Genomic DNA, 24,074 nt, shown 5'->3' with positions numbered 1-24,074 from the left:
TGGGGGGAAATGTACAAGGTTTAACTATTCATTTGTTTTGGGGTTTGTTTGTTGGGATTTTTTTGGGGAGGTTTTTTTTTTTTGGTTAAAAGCAAAACTGATTTGAAGAAAATAACATGAATAGGACATACCCAATTAGTCTAATCAATGAAATGCCTTGGTGCTAAAGTAAAATGAGGAACAGCTGTAAGGTATTATTTTACTTTAATCTACAGCTGCAAGGATTATGGTTTTTTTTTTCTTCAGCAAAGTATGAATGAATATTTTTCATTGAAGCAATTTCTTTTTGAAAATAACTAATATTTATCTCTTGTTGGATGATCTTTGCAGTAGAACCAGCCATGGAAGTGTTAATCTCCATCAGTCTGCTTGAGCCTTTTCTTATTGCACTTGAGCCAAAAGGCTGTCTGGATGTGTAGTGTGATGGAAGCAGGACAAGGCCCTTTTTCACAATTGTTCTGGTATTGCCACAGGAAAGACAGGCAAAGTTTGTCTTTCTGCTCCAGGACATTGACCCTATGATACTTTGCTCAAATACTTTTTGTATTTTTTTTAATGGTGCTCCTCACACGGTGTTTTTTCCAATCAAATTCAGGTTTAATTACTTGAATTTAAGTATTGAAGAAAAGAAAATCCATTTATGATGTGTTATTTCTTTCTTAGGGTATCCCAGGCCTCCGTGGAAAAAGAGGTCCTAAAGGGAGACAGGTAAAGATTCTAACACTTGTCACAATTCCTGCTGCCAGTGTAAATCCACCTGGAATTAACTCTGTAGTTTTAACCAGCTGAAAAATGTTAGTTTTATTTTTGTCCATAAATGACTTTCTATCACTTTCAACTAGTACTTTTCAGAACTGCAGATTCTGTGCAGGTTATAAGCACTAAAGTGTGGAAGACTTACCACTGTGAGCTTTGTGGCAGGTTACTGATATCAGCCAGGAGGAGGGTTAGAAGGTGGCAGAAACACACAAATACATTCTGTAAAATTGGTGTTAGCATAAGGTGCCAATATGATGCAAGCTTCGTAAGTCTGGTGTTGGCTTGGATGAAAATCAGCTTCTTCTAATGTCTGATATTTCTGGACTGTAGTAAATTAAAACTGTCCTCTTCTTAACATGTATTTCTACAGCTGAGAATAAACACAAATCTGCCAAGTACACATTATCAGGTTTACATATTTCCTGTGGTGTGTCTTCAATGTCAAACGTTTTGTTTTCTGTTGCAACCATATTATTTTAGGTCTTTGAAGCTATCCAGGAGTTTCCAGTTTTAACTTTCTTGTGGTTTGAGATTGGAAAACACCGTAGGGCTCTCCAGCTGTGCAGTCAGTTGTGCTCAGCAGTTCAGATGATTTTCATCTACCATGTTGAACAAATTTGTCCAGCAGTAGTATGATGATAATCATTTGGCCCTTGATCTATGCTATGGAAGTTGTAGAGGATTCTGTTTAATTGTGTTTTGTTTTCTGTGTGATCAGCCAAGAAACTCACTAGCCTACAAGAATTGCTTTGATATAAAGAAAGGCAAGCAAAATTACGTTAGGTCTGTAGACTGCTCTTTCTGGAGCTGCCATGAGACCATGTTGCAGTTTGCACACAATCTGGGTGCAATGCTGCTCTCTGCATCTGAGTGTTGGGTGACAAGGGCCCTGTGCCATCACTCCCTTGCAGAAGTTGGCAGTGTCTTGTGCCCCTGAGGCACAGGCAGCATTTAAAGGGGAGAAGAGCCTGGATGAGAATCAAAGGCTGATGTTCAGTGTGAAATAGGAAGTTGAGGTGACAGCAGAGTACACTAAAACACATTTTGCCTTCTGCCATCACTTTCTGTGGCCAGTTTCAGTGGGGCCTGGTCTGCCTGCCAGTGCAGTGGTTCTTGTAGGGTTTGTCCCAGTCCATAGCAGTCTGTTGGTGCTGTGCTCAGCAGCTGTTTTCCATTTACAGTAAGAACAGAGCTTCTGTCAGTGCCAGACTATGTTCTGTAAGGACTTTTGTTTGCATAAATCTGCTCAGGGAGGATTCACATAGGTGGCAGAGCAGCAGAAGCACCTCTGCAGGATGTCTGTGATTACGTTCATTTAGTACTGGTTTCTTTGTAATGTCATTAATTTCTTCAATCCCAAGGTTCATTCCAATTCCTTTCTATGATCTATAAAGTACTTATTTGACTAAAGGCTACTAAAGTGAGACCAGCCAGGAGAGAAATCACATGGGAACCTGGCTTGAAGTACTTTGCTGGATCACAAGCTTAGAGAAGACATGTTATTTTAACCCCCAAAACAATGATAGCTGTAATGACAAAGTTTTTTGGCACAGTGCCCTGGAGTTAACAATGCTTTGGGGTAGGGCACTGTCACTAAAAGAAATTTGGCATGGGAATTCTACAGTGCCTGAAGCCAGGATCCTCACCTTTTGTTCTAGGCTACAACTTATTTTTTTGGACAAAACTGTCCCTAATAATACTTGAGAAAATAAAAACCCTGTCTGACTGGCAGAGGTCTTTTTGAAAGACATGAGATCTGAAGTATAATCTCATTTTTGGAGAGCAGTTTTAAAGTATAGAAGTGGATCATACAAGGGATTGTAAACATTTATAATTGACAAAATGCTGCTACTTGGTAGGTTTATTGAACAGTTGTTCATATTTGTAATATTTCTGAGATATTTGAAATGGAACAAAATATTAATTTGCCGGAATCTATAGAGTGAGGATTTATTTTACTTTTATATTTGTTTTGCATACAATATCATTTAAAGAAAATATTTCATGGTAGAAGTATATGTGTTTCATTTCTTTCTGTTGGCTAGCTCTGCAGTATTTCTAATGCATTTTCTGTCCTGTTAGCATGATGCATTTTGCTTTTATTTGGGGGAAGATTTTTACATAGTTTTCTTCTATCTGTGATTAGTTAAAACCAGTTGTCAATGTGTCAGAACAGACCTTGTAAATTTTTCCAAGAATTCAGTAGTCAAGTCCACTGTAACTGTAAAAACAGTTCAGGTTCTGTTTTATAATCATCCTTTGTATGCTTAATGATAATGTTAAATGATAATGTTGATTTAATAAAACAGTTGTTGCACAGTAGTTTTATTATATTGCTTCCAGTTTTATACTTTTGTGACTGTTCATTTTGCTTTCATTTTTCTACTTACTGAGGTAGATTTTTCAGTATCAGTTAAAAACACAAGCTGTTGAGAATGTGATTATAATGACTGTGGGTGATCTGTCACTTCTGTAACCCTTGCTATGCTGGGATTGTGCTGTATCATTTGTGATTCAGTGTGGCTGGTAAAACTGTCCCACAGCATCCTTCATGTCCCCTTTGGGGCCTCATTTGTAGTTTCAAAAATATACATATGTGTTATGACAATTCTGCCTCTTCCAACATCTACCAATGGTAGGCAGTACAACCCAAATATGCTGTTTAGAAAAGGGTCATAAATTAATCTTTGGCTTCATCCTCTTAGCTGGTAGTTTTTAACAACAGTCACTCTCAAATATCCATTTTACATATGTAAAATTTTACACACATTTTCACAGCTGGGAAAAGAAAAGCCAATGGTGTACTACCTTCAGAATCAATTAAATCTGCTTTATTGACCATTACCTAAGAACCTCTACTTTTTAAATTATAAGGTGGCAAAAATTTGAAGACCTGTATGGTCAGAACTTACAGTTACAGCTATAGGTTCTTATATGTGAGTTCTGTGATCAGATGCTGAACAAAAAATTCATTGTAGTGAGAGGAATTCCTGTGTTTAGCTTTTCTGAATTAATAGGAGAAAGCAGAAAAAATCTCCACCTAAAATCAGCCCAAAAGATGCTACAAAAGGCTGTCTCAGATTACTTCACATTATCATGCAGGATGATGAGAATTAATAGCTATTCAGTTGTTTCAACATATTTTGGCAGTGTGCATGCATATATATATATATGCATAAAATGTTGCCTTCCTTTTTATAAAAGTTTGGCTTTTTACTAAAGCCAAATAGAGCTTAACTACTATCAACTACTTTGATTTATGATATGATTTTTCCATCTCCTTGACACAGTTTTATATTGTCTCCCTGACTACTGTTGGAATACTATTTTATGGTGATGTAGATCCCCAAATTCATTGAGGAAAGACACTGCTGCAGCAAGTCCTGGACTGGGCCGCTGTGTGGATACCCTCTGAACAAAGCAGCTTTAAAGGGCCAAATGAGCTGTAGCTTGGAGCTGCAGCAGGTTTGAACATGGTCTCACTGAGGGGAAAGGTTAATGCCTCCAAGTGCTGTTCCTGATACACATGGAGGGGGAAAAAGATACTGAAAGGACAAAGAAGAGCATTTCACATAAAAATTATTGTAAGGATGAGATTTGCTCCTTTTCTCCATGGAGATGGATTAGTAATGCTCAGGTTTTTTGTGGCTGGTTTCTTGAGGTCAGTGCATCTCTCTGTTATCTCAGTACTCTAATAATCCTGTGTGACATTTTTCAATTCCAAGAAAAGTCTCTTTGCTTTGAGTGCTGTAGCTTGGATATTTCCAGGTTGAATCCCTTTCCAGCTTAGTATTATGGAAATTTTCTGGTAAACTCCTATATAGACCTTACACTGTGGCTAAAAATGATTTTGACTTCTCAGTAGATCTGCACTACCTTCCTTCTCCTAATTTCATGGAGTGAATATATAGCAATCATGAAAATATTTCATGGTACTGCTTCAAACTAATAGCATGAGTTTCTAGTTAGCTACATGTGGCTCTTCCAGTAAAGTAGTGAGATCTGCCTAGCAATACTAAACCAATAAAAATTAATTTTAAAACCCTCCCACCACCCTCCCACCCCCAACCCCCTAAAAAACCCGAACAAAAAATCAAATAACTTTTCCCCCAGCAACTTGTATGCTTCTGCAGTGGGCAACATCTGAAAGAAGTAAAGCAATTTTCAAAACCCTAACAGGAAAGATGGAAGATTAGAGCCAGTAAAGTGGTGGAATTCCATTCCATTTTTTTTCTGAAGCTAGAAATGGAAATTCTGTTTTAAGCTTCAATGCTTGATTTGGCAAATCAGATTTCTTTCCTGTTCTGATAATCTAGTCTCTGAAGTCAAAGCTCTCATAAAATAAATGAGGCTTTACTATGTCTTGAGTTATTTTTTCAGTGTCTAGATGCAGACTCAGGCAAGTGTTCACATCAGTTAAAACGATGAAAATTTTGATTTCTAATGAATATGAGATCTCATACTGAGATGCTAACCATTAATATTTGGGGATGAGTTAAGGAAAGAAGGACAGACGTTTTAGTGAATGTTGAAGCTAACAGGAAAAACACAAGAATTAAGAAATAGGAAAATAGGCTCCAAGAAAAAAAATTCAAATAATACTTGTTTAATATTGCTCTGAAAGTAATTAAATTGTCTCCTTTTCCCCTATGTTTCCATTGTGTGTAGTGTTATCATTTTGGCCTTATGACTTTAGGAAGCAAACAAATGTCACTGTTCTGTTCATTTGAACTGTGCAGCTGGAACTTCCTGCTTTTCCCATTCCTCCATCACACTCCCTCAGTCTATTTATGATGTCTTAATTCTCCAAATCTATAGGGATTCAGTGTTCAGACCACCTTTCATGTCTTGAATAATGAAGAACAGGTATTTTCTATTCTGCTTTAGGGTTTTCCAGGTGACTTTGGAAATAGAGGCCCCCCTGGTCCAGATGGAAGTCCTGTAAGTATTGAATTGTGTGTTGATTAACATGATAAAATTTGTAAAACTCAATGTTAACTCCCCTCCAAAATTAAAGGAGACTTTTGCTTCAAAATAAAGGTCTTGAAAGCCACAGGAAAATTTTGAACTTTTAACTTTCCCATGGAAATTACTAGGAAACTACTACATTAAGTATAAAAAAGAGGAAGAAAATATTCAGAAAGCTGCAAAGAGAACACATTTTCCTCTGCAGCATGTGCTGACTACCTTGAGAATCAGATCTCTTGCTGTCCTCATTGCATGAGTGATGAATGTTCTGTCTTCCAAAGTTCTTGCATTAGATGACTTAGTGTTGTTTTTTTAAACCATTATTCTAAGATCACCTTAACAAAATAGGATTTGGCCTGCATGTACAACCCCAGCTTTTGTGTGCTTGTGCATTTGATAGTTGATTTCATCCTTTGAGCTGGTACTGAGCACAGTTATGCTAGCCTGTCATTTAGTGCATTGTAATCAGTGTGATAACAGCTTTGTCCTTGGCACTGTGTGCCCTTGCAGTGTGCTGCCCAGCCTCTGGCACGGTCACGTCACTTCACAGGCTGCCCTCAAAGGAGCTTTGCTCTCTTGCTCCATTTGTAGGGAAACTCTGGCTGCAGGCTCCAAACTCAGGTTTCCTTTGGTGTCAGAAACCAGTGAAAGGCTTTGGGCAAGAGAAGAGAACAGCAGTAAGTGCTGGGTAAAAGAGCAGCTGATTTAAATCATCTGGTATTGTTGGGTGCTCCTTTGGAACCTGCTATCAGTTTGCTTCTAAAGATGTTTCTGATATGGAACAGAGTCATCAACCAGGCAGAGTTTCTCTATTTTTTGAAGGTCTGCCTTGACACCCCTCTTAGAAACTTATTTTAGAAAGCTTACATGAATTTTGCTGGTGGGTTATCAATGTTTGGTATCAACATTTTGGAGCACAGGAAAAAATTTCTTACGCATTTCTGGTCCCTAAGGCAAAGCTTCCCTTGTTGGAATGTCAGGTGATATCAGTATGGTTTTCATCTTGAAAACCCACTGAGGGCTTGAGTGTCACCAACTGCTTTGCAAATGATATTAAAAGGTGAGTTTTTCCTTCCTCTCCTCATACTCCCAAGTCTCCCTCCATTCCTGATAAAGCAGATATTGTCTTTCCACCAGATCTGCAGAACAGTGCTTTAACAGAAACAAGCTCAGAAAGCCTGGATCTGAAATTACAGCCTTGCACATTACAAAGCAGCCCATTTCACTGCAAGCATTTGCAAACAAGTTCCATCTAATCTGCCAAGACAGCTGCTGATCTTTCTGCCTTCTTTGACAGGCAGCAGCCCCTCTCCCCTCCTCCCCCAGGCTCGCCCTGCAGGGCTTGTTCAGGCAAGGGGCCAGTGCTGCAGCTGCAGGGTCTGCAATGCTAATGGCATATTTACAGAGCCTCTCTGGGAGCTGGCACTGGAGACCAGGGGCTGTCTGGGAGGCCTGTGGCAGCAGGAGCTTGAAGGGAAGACATTTCTTCCCATGCGCTGACTTAACACTAATGGCATTTGTCTCCATGCCTAATTTCTTCTGCTTAACTGGCTAATGCCATCCTTCATTTCCACTGCACCCTCTCAGTTCTCTGAGGATGTCAGTCTGCCTTGGAGGATGTTGCTGGAGCATTCAGCTTCCCCTGGGGATAGTTTAGAGCAGGTTGGGGAAAGTGTGAAGGCGCCTGAGGAGGGAGGAGAGCACCAAGGTGTCCTCTGGGCCACGTCCAGCAGCCATGCCCAGTTGGACACATTCACAATGGGCTTAGCTTTGCTTGCATAAAACTTCCCCTTCCCTGTGGATGCCAGCAGGCTGCAGTGGGCCCTGTGAATGTTATCCAGAGTAGCAGGTCCCAGGTGCTGGCACAGCTTGCATGAGACATGGTGACCTGGAGGACTGCAATATCCGTTTCACGTAGGGCAAGGAGACTTAGCAACGTTTTAGCCTCTTCTCAGTTTAACTGAGATGGGGTTCTTATTTTTCTAGGGAATCTTAATAAATTTGTTTTTCACCCTCAAAAAATTGATTTTTCTTCCTTCCACTTTAACTATCATGCTAAAAAAAATCTCATATTCCTATATTAACAGCAGAGATGTTCCCATGATGCAAATATCTGGTGATCTAATTCTACAATTAAGGGATTTTACTAAGCATATTTCTCTATACAGTGATAAGCTGTCACTCTTTGGAAACTGTAAAAATCAAAACTTTGTAGGTCGCTTTTATCTTAATTCTAGGATTTCTTTTTAAATGGTAAAATTTAGGTAATCTAAGATTAACTTTTTTTAAAGGGAATTGTTGGTGGTGTTGGTCCTCCTGGATTTCCAGGACTAAGAGTGAGTATACTTTTATTGTTTGCTTTGAGATGGCTGCATTAGGGCATTTGTCTTGTGTGTTTGTGAAATAATAAAAACAATTATGAAAATTTAAGGAATTAAACAGCTTTTGTTTTGGATAGCCATGATTTTAAATAGTATCATTCTACAAAACTGCTATCATGCTGGCAGCATGGAGCACTTCTATACTTGGTGTGGATTTGTATGCTTGTTTCTGACCCAGTGTGTTCAGGTCTTTTATTTGAAATGACCAAGTTTGCTAGTTTATAACTAATTTTGCTAAAGCTTTTATAATTTATTTTACCAGTGTGAAGGGTGCAATGATCTCAAACATTTTAACGACAGCAGTCCTCATTGGTTCCTGAATATGGCTACCAAATTCAAAGCAGAATTAATTTCTAAGAAAAATTACTTTATCATGTTTTAAATGTCGTATTAATTTTTAAAAATATATGTAGAATAAGGCTGTGATGCTTCCTGTGGAGTTGCACACAGTAGTTGTTTCTATCAATTGTGCCAGAGAAGCTCTGAGTCCTACAGAAGGTGGGGAAGACTTTCCTTCTGGCTAGTCTCACTCTCTTTTTTTTTTTTTTATAATTAATGTATTTGCTCATAGAGGACCTCTGATTCTTGATGTTGTCTCAGTCATGTCTGGCTACACGGCCACATTCTTAACAAGGGAGAAATAGCAAGTGTTTACACTTGAGTTAAGAAAGCCATGATTGTCGCCAGTGTTTGCTTTGTGGGTTTTTTGATATCAGCAGATCTGAAACATTCTTGATAAGTTTATACTTTACACTGATGGTCATCTTACTTTTCCTTTGAAGTACAACAGTTGAGTTCAATTGTTACTCTTCCTAATTATATGTTCATAACAAAAAAAAAAAATTCCTGTAAGTGATTCCTTGCTGTCTGATTAGGATTGTTATGGCATTGCTATAGTGAAAACAAAAGCTTGGTCAAGAAACCTGTGCAGCTTCCAGCCTTCATCATGCAAACATGACTTTCTGTGTCCTGCAGGCCAATTGACAAACTCATGAGACTGGAGCTTGCACTCTTGAGAATATGCTTAGAATTGTGGTTTGCTTTTTTTCTCTTACATGACTGTCTTTGGAATTTAATCTCAAAGACTTTGATAATTGTACAAATGTACCTGAGGTTTTCAAAAAATATGTCACTTCCAAAAAGATTCTGTTACTGATTATGTTGACTAAAACTTAGCAGTTTAGCCCTACCTAGAGTTCATGAGCATAAATGTTTGCAGGACCAAAGCTGCATGTGCCTTCTTGCTGAGTTGCAGTCACTTACAGAGAGATTGAGTGTCAATAATTTTTTGTGAAATAGAAAAATAATTATCTATAACCAGTCCAAAGCTTTTGCCACTTGTATATAGATGGAATATAACCATAATGAGAGCTATTTCTTGGGGGAAAATGTTTGGATTTGGCATGTTTAGATTTTGAACAAAATTAACAATTGTTTAGAGTGTGAGCTCCTTTAGAGTGGCCTTCTCATGGTTCCAGTATGTGGGTTAGTCTGGTTTCCTCTTTCCCAGTTAGATAATTGGAAGAGCTGTGCTGTTGCAGAGTTTCTTTACAAGGGACCATTGCACTCTTTAATCTGCAGCAGAATTTCACCAAGACCCTGGGGCAGTTTCAGGTGACCCCTGGCTGCTCCTCAGCCACCCCTGCTCTCCAAAGGGGTCTGTGCTCCCTGGCCTCAGCTTTCTCTTGTCCAGGCAGATGCTAATGGCCATCCAAAAATGAGCAAAGAGCTACAGCCCTCAATGTTTGCTTTAGAATACTTAGTCTGTAATAACACATTATGCTACTACAAGATGCAATATTGTACATGGGATTAAATATATTTTTCTGGCAGAAACTAAGAGCATTAATTCAAGTAGCTTGACCAGCCCAGCTGGTCAATGTCAAGAGTTAGTTGTATATTTGTCTTTGTTCATGAGAACAATGGCAAAATTAGCAGCATCAGCAAGCTGAGTCCAGTAATTCCTTCCATCCATGATTATTTTCAATATACAAAGCTGTTGCCAAGTTCAGAGTTTTGGCTGGCTGAATAGTCAGTCTTTCAAGACTTAGCAAGGCCATGAGTTTTAATAAGATGAAGAGTTGTAGAAAATTTACTGCTAGATTCCCAAATTAGTTTTTAAATTTTACTCTTTTTTTTCCTTTTAAAACCCCACTTAATACTAGGAAAACATGAGTCTCCCTTTTCTAGTATTTTATCTTTTTGCCTGGAAAAAGCAAGTTGGTTTTAGTTTCACTTGTCACCTAGAAATGTTGGAAAAGGCACTTTATGTAGCTTCAGGTTTTATTGATCAGCAAGTTTTGTCCAAGGTGATAAGCATATCTGAAGTGAAGAATGATTAAAAAACCTGACAGACTAACTAATTCAACACTTGTTCAGTTTTATTTTTGTGTAGTTCCCATTCTTTGCTGTTAATTGAGTCACTCAGTGTATCTGGAGTCTGTCATAGGTGTTTAATGAACCTGAATGTTGCAAAGCTGTTTTGGAATTCCTTCCTGTTGCTGATGTAAGCTAAATTTCCCAGCTCAGCATCCCTCTGTGATTTTCCAATCAATGCTGTTGTTACCATAAGTGTGCATTTCAACATTCCGTATCGTGAATGCATAAATGCCTTGCTGAACTAGAATGTGTAGCACAGCTCAGAGACAGCAATGTAAACAATTTCCTTGATCAGCTAGCATGGCAGAATTCATCATTTAAGCAGTCATGAAAAGCTAAAGCAATGTAGAGTGCCAATGCTCTTGGGAGCTCTACCAAGCACCATTAAGACACTAAGTGATTGGTCTTGCTTTTGCTTCACTGAGCCATAATCTGATGGTGGCTGCAGAAGAATGTGGTTGCTAACATTGCTAAAGAGTCTCCAGAGAATAATGAATGTGTGCTCAACTGGAGATGCATAGATGTCCATCTCATCTTTTCCATATAGCTCCCAGCAAGTGGCAAAAGATTTCTTTATTCATATGTGTTGTTAAATTTCTGGATAGCCATAGAGATAATGTTATGTCTTTTTGGGGATTTTTTTCCCCCGAGCTTGGATAGGCAGAAAGTAGATAGGCTTCTCCCTTTGTAGTATAGTCTTAACTATTCTGAGTCAGGTCTTATGTTTAGCTCATGCTTTTTCATTAATATTATTGCTGTGCTGATCTCTAAACATTCTTAATTTTTGTGACTCACTTTTTTTTCCCTGTCATAAAACTGCCTAAATAAATCCCAGAAAGAGGAGTTGTAGTAAGGACTTTAAAGGTACATTAGAACAGAAAAGGTTAGCATGCCCGTTGGAACACAGATTTGATTTTACACATGTGGTATTTAGAGTCACATCGGTTTTTTCCTTTTAACTCATAGAAGTCACCGATGGATGAGAAATTGAGTAAAAGGACCATTTAAAAGGCTGCTTTTTATGGCCCTACTCAGAATAATTTCTTTAAGCCAAATTTGATGCCTACAGAGAAGTGCTGTTATGTAACCCTAAGGACAGCAGTGATGGCCGCTGAATGTGCAGCTGCAGTACAAAAGAAAGGTTCCTTAATTGGCATTGCCTAATACACTGTGATCTTCAGTTGAATTTATAATCTAAAGGAGATGAGGCAAGTTTTGTTTCTCGTGTTTCTGCTGATGATGTTGGGAACTGTAAATATGGTGGGCTTATGATACCAATACCTTTGTTTTTCCCTAAGAAATTAACCTGAAAATATTTTGATTTCTCTCTGTGGTGCAGAAAAATGCCACATTCTGTTAGGAGTCTTTAGGTTACTCCATTTCACCAAATGCAGTCACCTTTCTTGCTGTTTGACAGGGAGACATTGGGCCAGCAGGACCGAGTGGACCATCAGGAATTCCAGGGCCCACGGTATGGTATTCAATCATCCCACAGCCAGTGCTCATGCTGCTTTCCAAATTATAGTCAAGCATTGGATTTATGTTTTCTTTACTTTAACAGGGTTTCCCAGGGAGTGTGGGACAGCCTGGAATGAAAGGTGATAAGGTGATTTAAATATTTTCATTATCTTGCAGATACATTGTTCTTTCACGCTCTCTTCATTAAAACTTGAGCATAATGTGCTTGGTAAAGCTTTCCCTTTTTCCTTTTGATTTCTTTGGTCTTCTGACTTTTATTTTTTTAAATTTGTGTCAGACTCATGATCTGGTAGCTTAGACAAGGTTTTTTCTGAACAGAACACTAACTACTGAGCATAACAATATCCAGGTCTGTGTCTTTAGACTTTCCTGGGAGAGGTATTTCAGTGCAGCACCTTGCATTGTCAAAGATCTGCGTTAATTTTAAGTAGTGAATATTGAATTAATCTTTCTCTATTTCTGAAAACTACCCCATTTTAAGCCACACACATATGTCTGTATAAAATTATATATTGTTTAGGGTGAACATGGCCTTGCAGGAGAGCCGGGAGATCAGGGGTACCCAGGAGACAAGGTAAGTTATAACTGCATTGTTTTACAAAATTATCCCATTTCAGCAACTTCATCAGGCATATGAGTCTCTTAAAATGCAGCAGGTTGGTTGCATAAAAGTAGAATGCAGTAGTAATACTATCTGGATATCACTGTATTAACATATTTTTAAGAAATTCTGTGCTAATTAAACCTCAGTTATGGGAGGTGTGCACAAAGCCAAGTAAAGGGCAGAAGCAGAACTCTGGCAGCTGTGTGTATAGAGATGCATCCAACAAGGATTATGGTGTGGTCTCAGTCTTTCTGAGGAACTGTAGTAGAAGACACTTTTCCCTTGATCCTTGAGGCTCATCTGCAGCTCACCTGGACCTGCTGTGGTTAGCAGCAGCACACAGTCTGGCATGCTCCTTCACACCATCAGACTGAGATAAATAAGGATCTTCTTTCCTGTTTGGCTAGTACATCAGAAGTCACTGAAATAGCACATCCTCTGAGAAATCTTTTGATGAAAGTTGAATGTTAGAAGAAGTTTTCAACCTGAAGAATTCTTTTGAAGCCTGTTTTAGGTGTCAAAATATAGCAATTTATTGCTTCCAACATAGCACAATAATTTTCATGTGTATTTAATAGCTTTCTTTTTTCAGGGTGCTCTTGGTTTACCAGGACCTCCAGGGATCAGAGGAAAACCAGGACCTCCAGTAAGTTTACACATCAAATTTTGTTCTCAGTATATCACTGCGTGTTGTTGATATTTTCTACTGCTGTTGATATTTGACACTTTTGTGTGATTGTTGTGTCCACAGTGCATGTAATCCCCTAGAAGTGACTTATTCAAAATGCACAAAGGATAAGGTCTAAGCTGCTTTTATTTCTAGTGACTGGTGTTAATGAACAAGTCAGAGCCTAAAATGTGAGATTTAATTACCAAGATCAGTATATGTGTCAAATTTTAATAGAGTGCTTAGGATATTAGATATTCTGGGACAATCACTGTGGGGGGGAATGGACATGTGGGTAATATTTGAAACAAATCCACTGAAAGCTTTGGGAACTTCCAGATGACCATTTTGACTAGCTGGGTTTGCAGGGAATGTGTGAGATCTCACTAATAACAGCCAGTCATTTCTCAAAGGGATGGGAGTAGTCACAAATTCCTGTATTTACTGATTTTTAGCAGCTTTAAAGGCTTCTGTGCACTGCTGCCCCTTCTGCTGGGTTTTTAGATGTTGAGGCAGAAAAGGCTTACTGCACAGGGTTACTGGCTCTTGCTCACCTGTTTTAGTGCTGATATCGTTCTCTTTTCAGTATAAAATTAAAAGCTGCCAACACTCACTCCACTGTCAATTTTCATATGTACAATCAAGCCAATAATTGGTAAACCTACTTAGACCTCATGAATGTCATGGGCCCTTAAATTCAATAACACTTTCCTTGTCCTATAGAATTTACAGTATAAACATGAATTCTGCGATAAAATTATGCATATTTGCTTGAGCTTAGATGGGAAAAATCATATTTTTTGTTTTTAAAGGTGCAAGAATTTCCTCTTTCAGGAACAGGCTGATTCACATACTTTCTGGATGTTTAAATAATATGTAGTTTTTATTGTGAAAACAGCTATATATTTAACAGGGTTTTTATATGGTTCCTCCCAGTTTTCTCTGTCCTAAACTAATTTGAATTTTTTTTTGTTGTGGCTTCAAAGACATATGAAGAACTAGTTTTAATAGTATTCAAAGAGAGGCAGGTATAAAATTTCCTGTTCAGTCAAAAAGTCATCTCAACTTTTCTGTTGGCCTTTTTGTTAATAAATATTTTTTAAATTTTCATAATCATCTGTTGTTAAAAAATAAATGATCATCAGAAATCTTAACTGTTTGGATTCTTTTCAAGGGGAAAATTGGAGAACCTGGACCCCGTGGACCATTGGGTCCCCAGGGACCTGAGGTAAGAAATTGCTTGAAGGCAGTAAATTTAATGTTGGTTCTAAATGATGAAAATAAGAGATAAATGGGTTTGCTTCATAAAAGAATGTTTTCTTAGTTGAATTAGGAAAACCTTTTAATTCAGTCATATTTGATGAATTCATTCTCCTCCATAAAGTACAAAAGATTACAGCTCACAATTTTTTTTCTGCAAAATGTTAATGTACAGGATCTTTGCATACAAAGTAGTTCTTCATTTGCTCATGTGATTAGGATTTGCTGTCTCCTGAATCCTGTTGTTATGGGGTACACCTGGAATGAGAATCATGTGATTTCTCAGGCACACTTCCATTTGTAAATACTAAAACATGTTTACAAATGGGATTTTCCATTTCCCAGGCCTGGTTGCATATTTATCACTTACAAGAAACACAGAGGATAAACCTCAGTCACCTGGGAAGGGTTGCCAAGCAGTTGAATCTAGAAGTGAAGTTTCCTAAGAACTCTTTAGTGCTATGGAAGTCTGTGCAGAAACTCAGGCTCCAAATTGTCCTATTTTGGTGCTTTTTAGCATTTCTACCACAGACTTTAAGGAAAAATGCTGTGGTCTCTACCAAAAAGACATGTTTATACACAGACACATGTATTTGCTGGAGAGATGAAAGCAGAAATTGTAGATTGTTCTTTCTAATCAGCCTCCTGCAATGAATGTATTTTGGGTTTGTTTGGTTTGTGGTGGGGTTTCTTTGTTTGTTTGTGGGTTTTCCTTTTTATAAAAAATATGAATGGAAGAAATATTCTAGTAATGATCCTTTTTCTGCCTTTACATGAGCACATCTCCTCAAACCAAGGCTCTGTGTTCCTACCTTTCTTATTAGGCAGAAGCCCTCGCTCAGAGAAAACCCACTGGAAAGTGCATTGTAGCAACACAGGGTGGTCTTGTGAGAATAAATGCCTCTCATTTGGCCAGAGTGTGTGCAGAAGACACAAAGCCTGTGCATGTTGTCCACAGCTGCCACCCTCTGTGGCTCAGGATTTTAGATTTTTCATGACTCTTCATTGTATGATTTCTCTGCATAAATTCTAGCAAGGGAGGCTTGAGGCAGGTTAATCCCAAATTGTTGGTCTTGAGGCCTGTGTCCTGCTGCCTCTGCTGGTAGTCCTTCTCAGTTCCTCATTCCAACACAGGCATATGCAGCTCCTTTGTGTCTGGGGAAAAGATCATCCTGTCCTGGTTACCCTCAGGGCAGACAGGGATGGGAATCTTTCTGTCTGAAAAGCTCAGCGTTTCCCCTTGCTCAGGAGCACAGAATTACTTCATCATTAGAAGGCAAATAAGGTGCATGATGCTAGATAATTAAAACTTGGGTGTCCAAGTACTTTTTTTCAGTAATTGTCTGCAAAATAGTCAGTTTAAAACTGCAAAGCAATGTTTCTCTTAACTTCAATCATGCAAGACAGTTCCAAACAAAGTAAGAGGTTTTTCCACCTTTTACTTCATAAAAATATGGTCACCATATGGCAAAATAGAAACAGAAGGGATGTAGAATAGCAGCATACTGGGATTTTTGGACAAATTGAAGATATTAGAAGTTCTATAATGAAAGGAATTTAAAATAAGCAACTTAAAACTGAAGAGTGTATGTGTCCCTCCAGTTACATTGTTTTATAAAAATAAACTAGTTGTTGTTGCCAGAAGTTATTTAGACACAACCAAATATATGAAGTATGAGGAAATAATGTATATTTTTCCACAAGAAAAGCCTGCTGTCATGTGTCTGATCAGGTCTCTTCTTCCAAACCCAGACAGCTAGCAGGTCAGACAGAGCTGCTTTCCTTGTTCCTGTTTCATTATCTGCATGGTCAGACTTCCTGTGACCCCATGTAGAAAACATGCATTCTGTAGTATTCTAAATGTTCCCTGATGTTTCTGGAAATAGAAGAATGTGATGAATTAGTGTCGCTCAAGGAGCGAACTTGGGATTTAGTGTAGATGTGACAATCCATACCATATGCCTTCTGTGAAAGATTTCATTTTTAAATCCCCCAAAACTTATATTGGGATTTGTTGGACTTTGCTGTGAGCAGGAGGAACAAGGCTGTGTCTGCCCAGTGGCAGAACCTCTCAAACTCTGCTTCCAGCTACTCCTCTCTCCTGTTGTCCAACATTAAGACAGTGGGATTTATAAATGTGCTCTGTCCCCATTTGGTTTGGGTACACGTGTAATAAGAACCTGGGGAAAGATCCACTGATCTTTCCAGTGACACATTTGAGTGTTTCATTCCCAGTACAAAGAATAAGTAGTCCTGTCCCTGATTTTCTTCCCATGTAAACTGCAGTAACTCTGGCACTCCAGCAGCTGAGCTCTGTAACTCTCTCTGCACACAGCTGTGGGAGCAGGGCAGGCACGCTCTGATCTTCCTCACGGGGTTTTGTGGGTTGAAATGCAGAGCACCAGTGAGTTGCTTCCTAAATCTTTCCTCTGCAGCTGTGCAGCCAAGGTACACCAGGTCAGAGTTGAAATAAGCCACCCACCTCTAGCCAGGGTCCATTTGGGACCTGCAGTGCTGCTGGCAGGAGGGCAGAGGGAGGGACAGAGGTCTGGCTCTCACTCTCTGGGTGGCCAGACTGTTTTGGCTGCCAAGTGACTCTTTCAGGGCAGGAGTCCTGCAGTGTCAGGCCAGATTCTCTTTTGGGTGTGCTTCTGCAGAGCCAGGGTCTGTCATGTGCCTGAATACCTGCTGCTCACCAACCACTGGATATACTCAGTGAACAGTTTATGGAGTGGATTCTTCATCATTGTGCTGCTTTGTCGTGCATCTGAAATGAAATATAAAATTTCTGTAGAGCTTTGTTTTATTGGCATGACAACTGGAAAGTGCAGATCTGACTGTTCTAACCCACAATGTCTCAGTTTACTGTGTACAATGAAGTATGCAGTGCTTATTGTTAATGTGAATGAAATTAGACAAGCCTTTGACAGGCTTCCACATGTATTCAGAATATTTTATAGTTAAATTTTGCTCTAGGAATTGCATTTAATTATCTCCCCAAAATGAGGGTGAGTGGTAGTTCCCTTTAGATGTACCTTGAGAGTGTTATAAATAGGTTTCATCTGAAGCAGAGAGAATTTTTCATTGTCTTCAATAGAACCTTTTTCATCTGTGCAGTATTGTATTTTGATCTGAAGTCAGTAGCTCACTCCTTCAGGAAGGTACCTGTATGGGACTCAGCTGGTGTGTTCCATGCTCAAGGCAGCAGCCTTACAAAAGAAAAGGATACGTTCAAAAAACAGTAGAGTCAAAAATGCAAACATTTTGTAAGTGAATCAGTGGCTGCTTTGAGGTCCTCATTTAAAAAAAACCCTTTATTTTTAGTGCATGTTTCACTTGCATTATCACATGATTTTTTGGGTTTTTGCAAACAATGCCAGGTGTTGTGATGACATAGCCTTCTGTTTCTATATTGCATCAAATGAGTTTCATGCAAATGATTTGTAGGAAATATAGAAATAAAAATAATTTAAAGGCTGAACTAATTGCGTGTTCTGGCACATATCTGAGGAAATGCTCTTGTTGTGAAATTGCTTATACTCTCTACTTGCCTGTGCACAGAATCTTCATCTGGTCCTTTCCCAAAGTTCTATGTCTGCATAACACATGCTTTCAGAAGAATAATAAACACTTATTGGAGAATTGTAGGTTTTTGCAGAAACCTGCTTTTGGTGATTTGATTATAATAATTAATAATGAATCTCTAATATCTTGTTGAAGTTCAGTAGCTACATCCAGTCAGTCTTGCTTCTGAAAATTCGTTCTAAATTCTCATTGAAATTAATTGCAACCTGTGATTGAATGAACTGTCATTGGAGCAGGGAAACCTGATGACTGAAGGGGCTATTGCACTCCCTGGAGACATTTTCCCTCCATGGTGCCCCTCCAACCCTGCTTGTCCTGATCCCCTCGAGGGCAGCCAAGGGCATGAAGATAGGTGGCCAGTGATGCTGGCAAATGTCGTGTGAAAACAATTTGAAGTGGTATTCTGCAAATGTGAGAGAATTCCCCATGGAAATGGAGTGTAATATCTCAATATTTCTGATATTCTGCTTCCATATTAGCAACCACACAGAAAAACAAAAGAAAAGCAAAAGCTTTGGCTGAGTGCTCATCTCTGGGGTGCTGAGATATGCCCTAACATAGTAACAACTTGGTCATCTCTGCATTTTTTTAATTAAACATTATATCGATAAATGAGAGCAATAAATATGTTAATTTTATATTTAAGTGTTCAGTACAAAAAACAAAACTCCCACAGCAAGGTTAAAGCATGCTTGTGTTAAGATAGTTAGCACTTCAGATTTTTTGATGCCATTTTCTTTTGATTAAATGAAGTGGATTCTAAAGTGCTTTGCTGGCAAAAGACCACATCTGAAGCAGGATTTTGAAAATAATTTGTATCCTACCAGCTGCTGGGCTTCTGGCTGATGGAAATGAAGAATCTGCATTTCCTTAGAAGACATAACACCAAGGGCTGGTTGGTTCTGAATAGTCTCTGCTGAAAACTACATTGCAGCTGGAAACTATACATTAATCTCCTGGCCTTTCTCTTATGAAGAATAATGAATTTTTAATCTGGAGTTACTTCCCGTAGAGCTAGCTGCTGAATAACTCATTTCAAATTTTGGCATTGCCAGAGATAGATCCCAGTTCACAATGAGGAATCTGATTGGCAGGTGCCATTGCTGAGGTATTTCAAGTGCTCCTTCCTGGTTATTCCTTTTCTGGAATTGTCTGAAGTGGCTGTTTGTGTCCTGGTTTATTACACTTATTTCATGGCTTATTAATGTGAGAACATCTTAGAAACAATGTTCTAATACTGCCATAGCATCTGCCTTTTCTTCACGGTTGTGTTCAAAAAGAAAAGTCTTAATCCATCTTCATGGAAAAGATAAAAATTATGAGGATTTTAAATTTTTAAATGCATTGTTTAGTGATGATGTTCTCAGGCCAGTAGCCCTCTTGTATCCTAACATTTGCTGATATGAAAAGATTTCAAAATACCATGTTTGTTCTACCTGCAAGAGAAACTACATCTCTACCTGTCCACACCTACATCTCATGGTCCTTACTGAATTCCCTCTAGAAAAATTTAAATAAATAAATAAAATAGATCTATTCATTTATAAAATCATCAGAATCTTTCTAAACTAACACTTTTCTAGGCAGATTGTTTTCTGGAATGTTTATTGCCAAGAGGAAGTTGTCTGTGTTAGCATTTAGCACTTGTTCACACATTAGAAATGAGCAGATTTACGGATATGTGAAACAACTCATGCCTTGGTAACTATTTAAGGTCTATAAATAATTTAAAATTAAGAAAGGACAAGCAAAAAAATTCTAAGGAATTGCCAAACTCTTCAAAGTATTTCTGCAGACAGCAATGGCCAGGATTTTAAAAACAACACCTCCTCTTTTGAACTGTCTAGAAATGAAGGGTGATGCAAGCAAGTGCTCTAGGTGTGTGTCTCAGGGCCTTGGTCACATGTAAATAATATGCTCTGTGCCACCTAGAGGCATGTTGGAATTGTTGCACAGCTCTGCTTGTAATCCTTATTTATGGCAAAAGAAAAGGAAACCACTGTATGTCACAATATTTTCACAATACTGATGTATTGTGTGATGTTGAGTATTGGAGTTATTGCCCGTCTTCTGAAAACTCAGATCATTTTTACTCTTTAGTGGTTTTCTTTTAGACTAATTAGCATCCAAGTGCTAAACTTGGTTTTTAAAAATTCTTCTGGGTATGTGCTTTTTGTTTTCATTATTGGTAAAATATGCATATATTTTAATCTGTAATGATTTTCTCTTAATGAAGAAGGAGACTTGTTCTTCCTAATGTTTGACCATGGGTTTGGTTAGAAATAGTAATAAATATTTGGCTCAGAGGAAGTGGCAGTCTTGCTGTTTTCAGATGGTCAAAATGTAATGAAATGTGGAAGTTTATTAAAAAAGCAAAATCTTGTCAGGAACTGAATGAGCAGTGTGCTAACTACAGGGTCAATTACCAATGCTTTATTTTATCCTACAAATGAAAGATCATGTATTCTCTCTGAATGTTTATGAAATTTAACTCACTTAACTACTACTGTATTGCATAAAGATTAGTGGCACCATTGTATTTTTCCCTAAAATACACTCATTTCTTCTAAAGCAATCTAGCTGGAGCTGAATTTCTCTCACACAGGCCTCCTCATGATGTCCCAAGCCAATGCCTACTGGCCAGGTGGTTTGCAGTGATAATTTTAGTTTATTCTTTTCCTGTGCATAATTACTTTTTCTTTACTAACAGCTCGACCTACACTAGAGTGCATTTCACAAAGGCCAGTTCTGAGTAATGCTACATGCTGATGACCTTCAGTTAGTGCCAGCCAGACTTCGATATTCACCTGCTGATCTGCAGGCAAAAGCCTCTTCCCTGTTTCTTAATCTTGCAGTGATCTTGTCCTTAACGTGGATTCAAGGGCTTCAGCTGCTCTCTCAACTTTTTGAAAAGAGTAGTTGAATTCATAAGTGCAGGACTTGGTGCAGGCTGTTCTCTGGTGATTTTTTTTGTGCCTCCAAACCAGTCCAATGGTTTAATTTCAAACATTGCTTAGCGGATCAAAAGTCTTATCGTGAGAGAAATTAAATCCATGCTGACATCTGCTAAATTGAGTTTAATAAAAGCTGCCTAAAATCTGTCACTTATCCAAGTCCTTTCAAGGAAACTTAATGGATTTTGGCATTTTTTGGGATGATAGAAGAAATTTCTTTCTTGTTTCTGTGACTCAGGTTTATTAAATGAATGAACAGAATCAAAACAAGTACATTGAAAACATTCCTACTCTGCAAATCATTTGTCTGTATGATTTCTTTAGGGTTTTCCTGGAGATATTGGTGTACCTGGATTAAATGGCCCTGAAGGTCCTAAGGTAAGATTATATGAAAACCAATTAAAAATAGCAGTAAATAGTGTTAATCTCTGAGGAAAAGGCTCTGAGAGATGGACACTGGCATTATGAGAAGATAATCCTACTGTCAAAATGCAGGTACTTTGCCTCAGGTATTTATATGAGGAAGTTATTTGAATGTTTAATGCTGTCCACACAGTTCTGAGAGTAATTTGGAAGCATGTAATGGCAAAATGAGTTTGAGAAAATGCTATGTAGCTAGAAAGTAGCATATATTTCACCTGTATTTAAATAGAATACATGCCAAATGTATGCAGGTCTTTGTATTACTCAGGTTCCACCTGTACTAAAAATTGTTTTTAACAATTTTTTAAAGAAATAGTATTTGAAGGTGTGGAAAATGTGTGAAACTTATGTGCCAGATTAAATTATAGATAAAATAATAGATATAACAATTAAGGATAAAATTTATCTACAAAACTGTGCCAGAATAATTCATCTTCTGCTCTTTAGTATACTAGGACTTTAGACCCAACTTAGGCAATAATTACACAGATAGAGTTTTCAATGAAACTTGGAAGAAAAGCAGATATAGGAAATTTCTGTTGAATTGGAAATGGTAGAGACTAATAGAAAAATGCAGGTAGCTCAGAAATTAACCCAGAGGAAGATGATTGGATGATATCTAAAGATTAACTGCTTGTTGAAAGGCAAATACCATTGAAGTTCCTCACTCATCAGCCTTGGGACTAGTCTTACACTGTATTTGCTGTGGTAAATAGGCACAATTATGGCAGAATGAAATTTGTATATGAAACCAAGTTGAGCATCTTTAGATTATCTAAAAAATGCACTTTTTGCTAATTCATTCCACTTCACTTATTTCAGTTTGATCCCTGCAAGGACTAAAACAATAAATCCTATTATAAACTTAGACCAGAGACATTGCCAGATCTCTTTGAAATGAAAGCACAATAATGCAGTTAGAAATTAAGTGAAATTGTAGAACATATGAGTCAAGATGTCTCATTAATGCCACTGCTAAAAGCATGAGAAGGCTGTATCTCTGTAGTACATTACTGGGCATTTTTATTCCAGAAGGACTCGGTCAAGTGAGGCTAGATGCAGAAATAACACTTGAATGGCTTTATTCTGAGAGACAGTTTGTTTATTAAACTAAAATTAAGGCCTTTTTAGACCTTCAAGTAAACCAGAGGGCAGAAACTGGTGAGGCAAAAGAACTGTGCAAGACCAACAATATCATTTGTCCAAGAACAAATCGTACAGGTTGTCTTTGAATAAACAGACATTCTCAAATAATCCAATTTGCTGAAGCTATAGCCAATGTTTTCTGTATCTCTTCTCTTTCAACCATGGCAAAAGCCTTTTACCAAAATAGACATTAATTGACTAGGAATGCTGAGAGCTGGTTATCTGATGGGGCAAATTGTGGAGAAATTCAAATGTGTTTCTAGAGGGTGTCTGCCTTCTATTCTGATTTATTGCTTTGCTTACTTGTTTATATGCATGTGTGCATAATGTTAGCAGCCTTATGTGAGGGAGTTTGTCCCACCATTGCAGTGGCAGTTGCTCTTGTGTTTCTGAGTTACCAGAGTGTTCACAAAAAAAACCCTGTGGTGGTGAAAGACTCTGTCTAAGGTCTAGGGAAAATAGTAGAAGAAAAATACAACAATTCTCATGCTGCAGTTCAGATTTAATTGCCCAAGATTATACATGAACGATGTAACAGATCTAATCCCTGCTGCTCGATTTCTTCAGTGAGATTGAATTGTTGCACATTATATCTGAGGAATTTGTTAGAATTCTGTTTCTGCTTAATACATATGTTACAGATTTCTTGCCTTTTCACAGATTACAGAGAAAAAAGTTACTAAGAGGTGGACTATAAATTTTGAGACTCCATGTTCCTTTGATACAGAAATTACACAGCTGAACCAGATTTGGTGCTCTCCAGCACATTTGGTATTAGAGACAAAAAGCTTAGACTGCCCTAGTCAGGGAGAACTGATGGCTTACATTTGAAAAGAAGGATTACCAAACTGGAAAAACTCTTATACTGCTCCCAGTACTGAGGGAGAAGCTCTGCATGACTTTGGAAATGTTTGGCTTTTGGGATTCCCAGCTGCCTTGAGTTGACTGCAGTTCTAAAATTTTCCTCCAGCTTTTATTTTTAGAAAACTGTTCTCATTATGCTGCTGTTTTCCTCATGTTTTTGTTTATGCTTCCTCAGAAGCAAAATCCATTTTAAAAGCCAAGAAAGCAGGGTAAGCTTTATTTTTTAGGAGTTGGTGTGGGATAAATACAACTTCTTGGATGTTTAAGCTATATTGACTGTCATTAGCTGTCTTTAAATGCCAGTAGAAGTTCTGGATTGTAAATGTTCCCCAAATTAGTGAAATAATCAGCAAATCTGATCTTTCTAAATTAATGTTCAAAGGATTTATTATGTAATTTGGTCTACAGAACATTACTCAGCTTGGAAACAATATTTTAGACAGTGTTTGATCTTGATCCACCACTTAGTAAAAAAATAGCAAAACACACTTTTTTAAAAAAAGGGAATAAGAATGTTTTTAAGAAGTTCTGAAATAACTGTGTTTGTTCCCTGTGTTATTCTTTGCAAGTATTTATGCTCTCTAACCAAGAAAAGTGAGAGGAAA

The 24,074-nt window shown here is 38.0% G+C and overlaps 1 protein-coding gene across 3 annotated transcripts in view; it reads left to right on the top strand.

The window, feature by feature from the left end:
• The window catches only part of COL24A1 (collagen type XXIV alpha 1 chain), a 119,533-nt gene that overhangs the window by 33,155 nt on the left and 62,304 nt on the right, over nucleotides 1–24,074 (top strand). For all 3 annotated transcript variants that reach the window (XM_030953109.1, XM_030953108.1, XM_030953107.1), the window contains 9 exons: nucleotides 664–708; nucleotides 5,647–5,700; nucleotides 8,019–8,063; nucleotides 11,905–11,958; nucleotides 12,049–12,093; nucleotides 12,487–12,540; nucleotides 13,163–13,216; nucleotides 14,412–14,465; nucleotides 21,361–21,414. In XM_030953109.1, coding sequence (XP_030808969.1) covers nucleotides 664–708; nucleotides 5,647–5,700; nucleotides 8,019–8,063; nucleotides 11,905–11,958; nucleotides 12,049–12,093; nucleotides 12,487–12,540; nucleotides 13,163–13,216; nucleotides 14,412–14,465; nucleotides 21,361–21,414 — 459 coding nt within the window. The remainder of the gene's footprint in view (nucleotides 1–663; nucleotides 709–5,646; nucleotides 5,701–8,018; nucleotides 8,064–11,904; nucleotides 11,959–12,048; nucleotides 12,094–12,486; nucleotides 12,541–13,162; nucleotides 13,217–14,411; nucleotides 14,466–21,360; nucleotides 21,415–24,074) is intronic.

This window comes from Camarhynchus parvulus, chromosome 8 (genome assembly GCF_901933205.1).
Source record: "Camarhynchus parvulus chromosome 8, STF_HiC, whole genome shotgun sequence".
NCBI lineage: Eukaryota > Metazoa > Chordata > Aves > Passeriformes > Thraupidae > Camarhynchus > Camarhynchus parvulus.
Note: the sequence above shows the minus strand (reverse complement) of the source record. Positions and strands in the feature narration are given on the sequence as shown.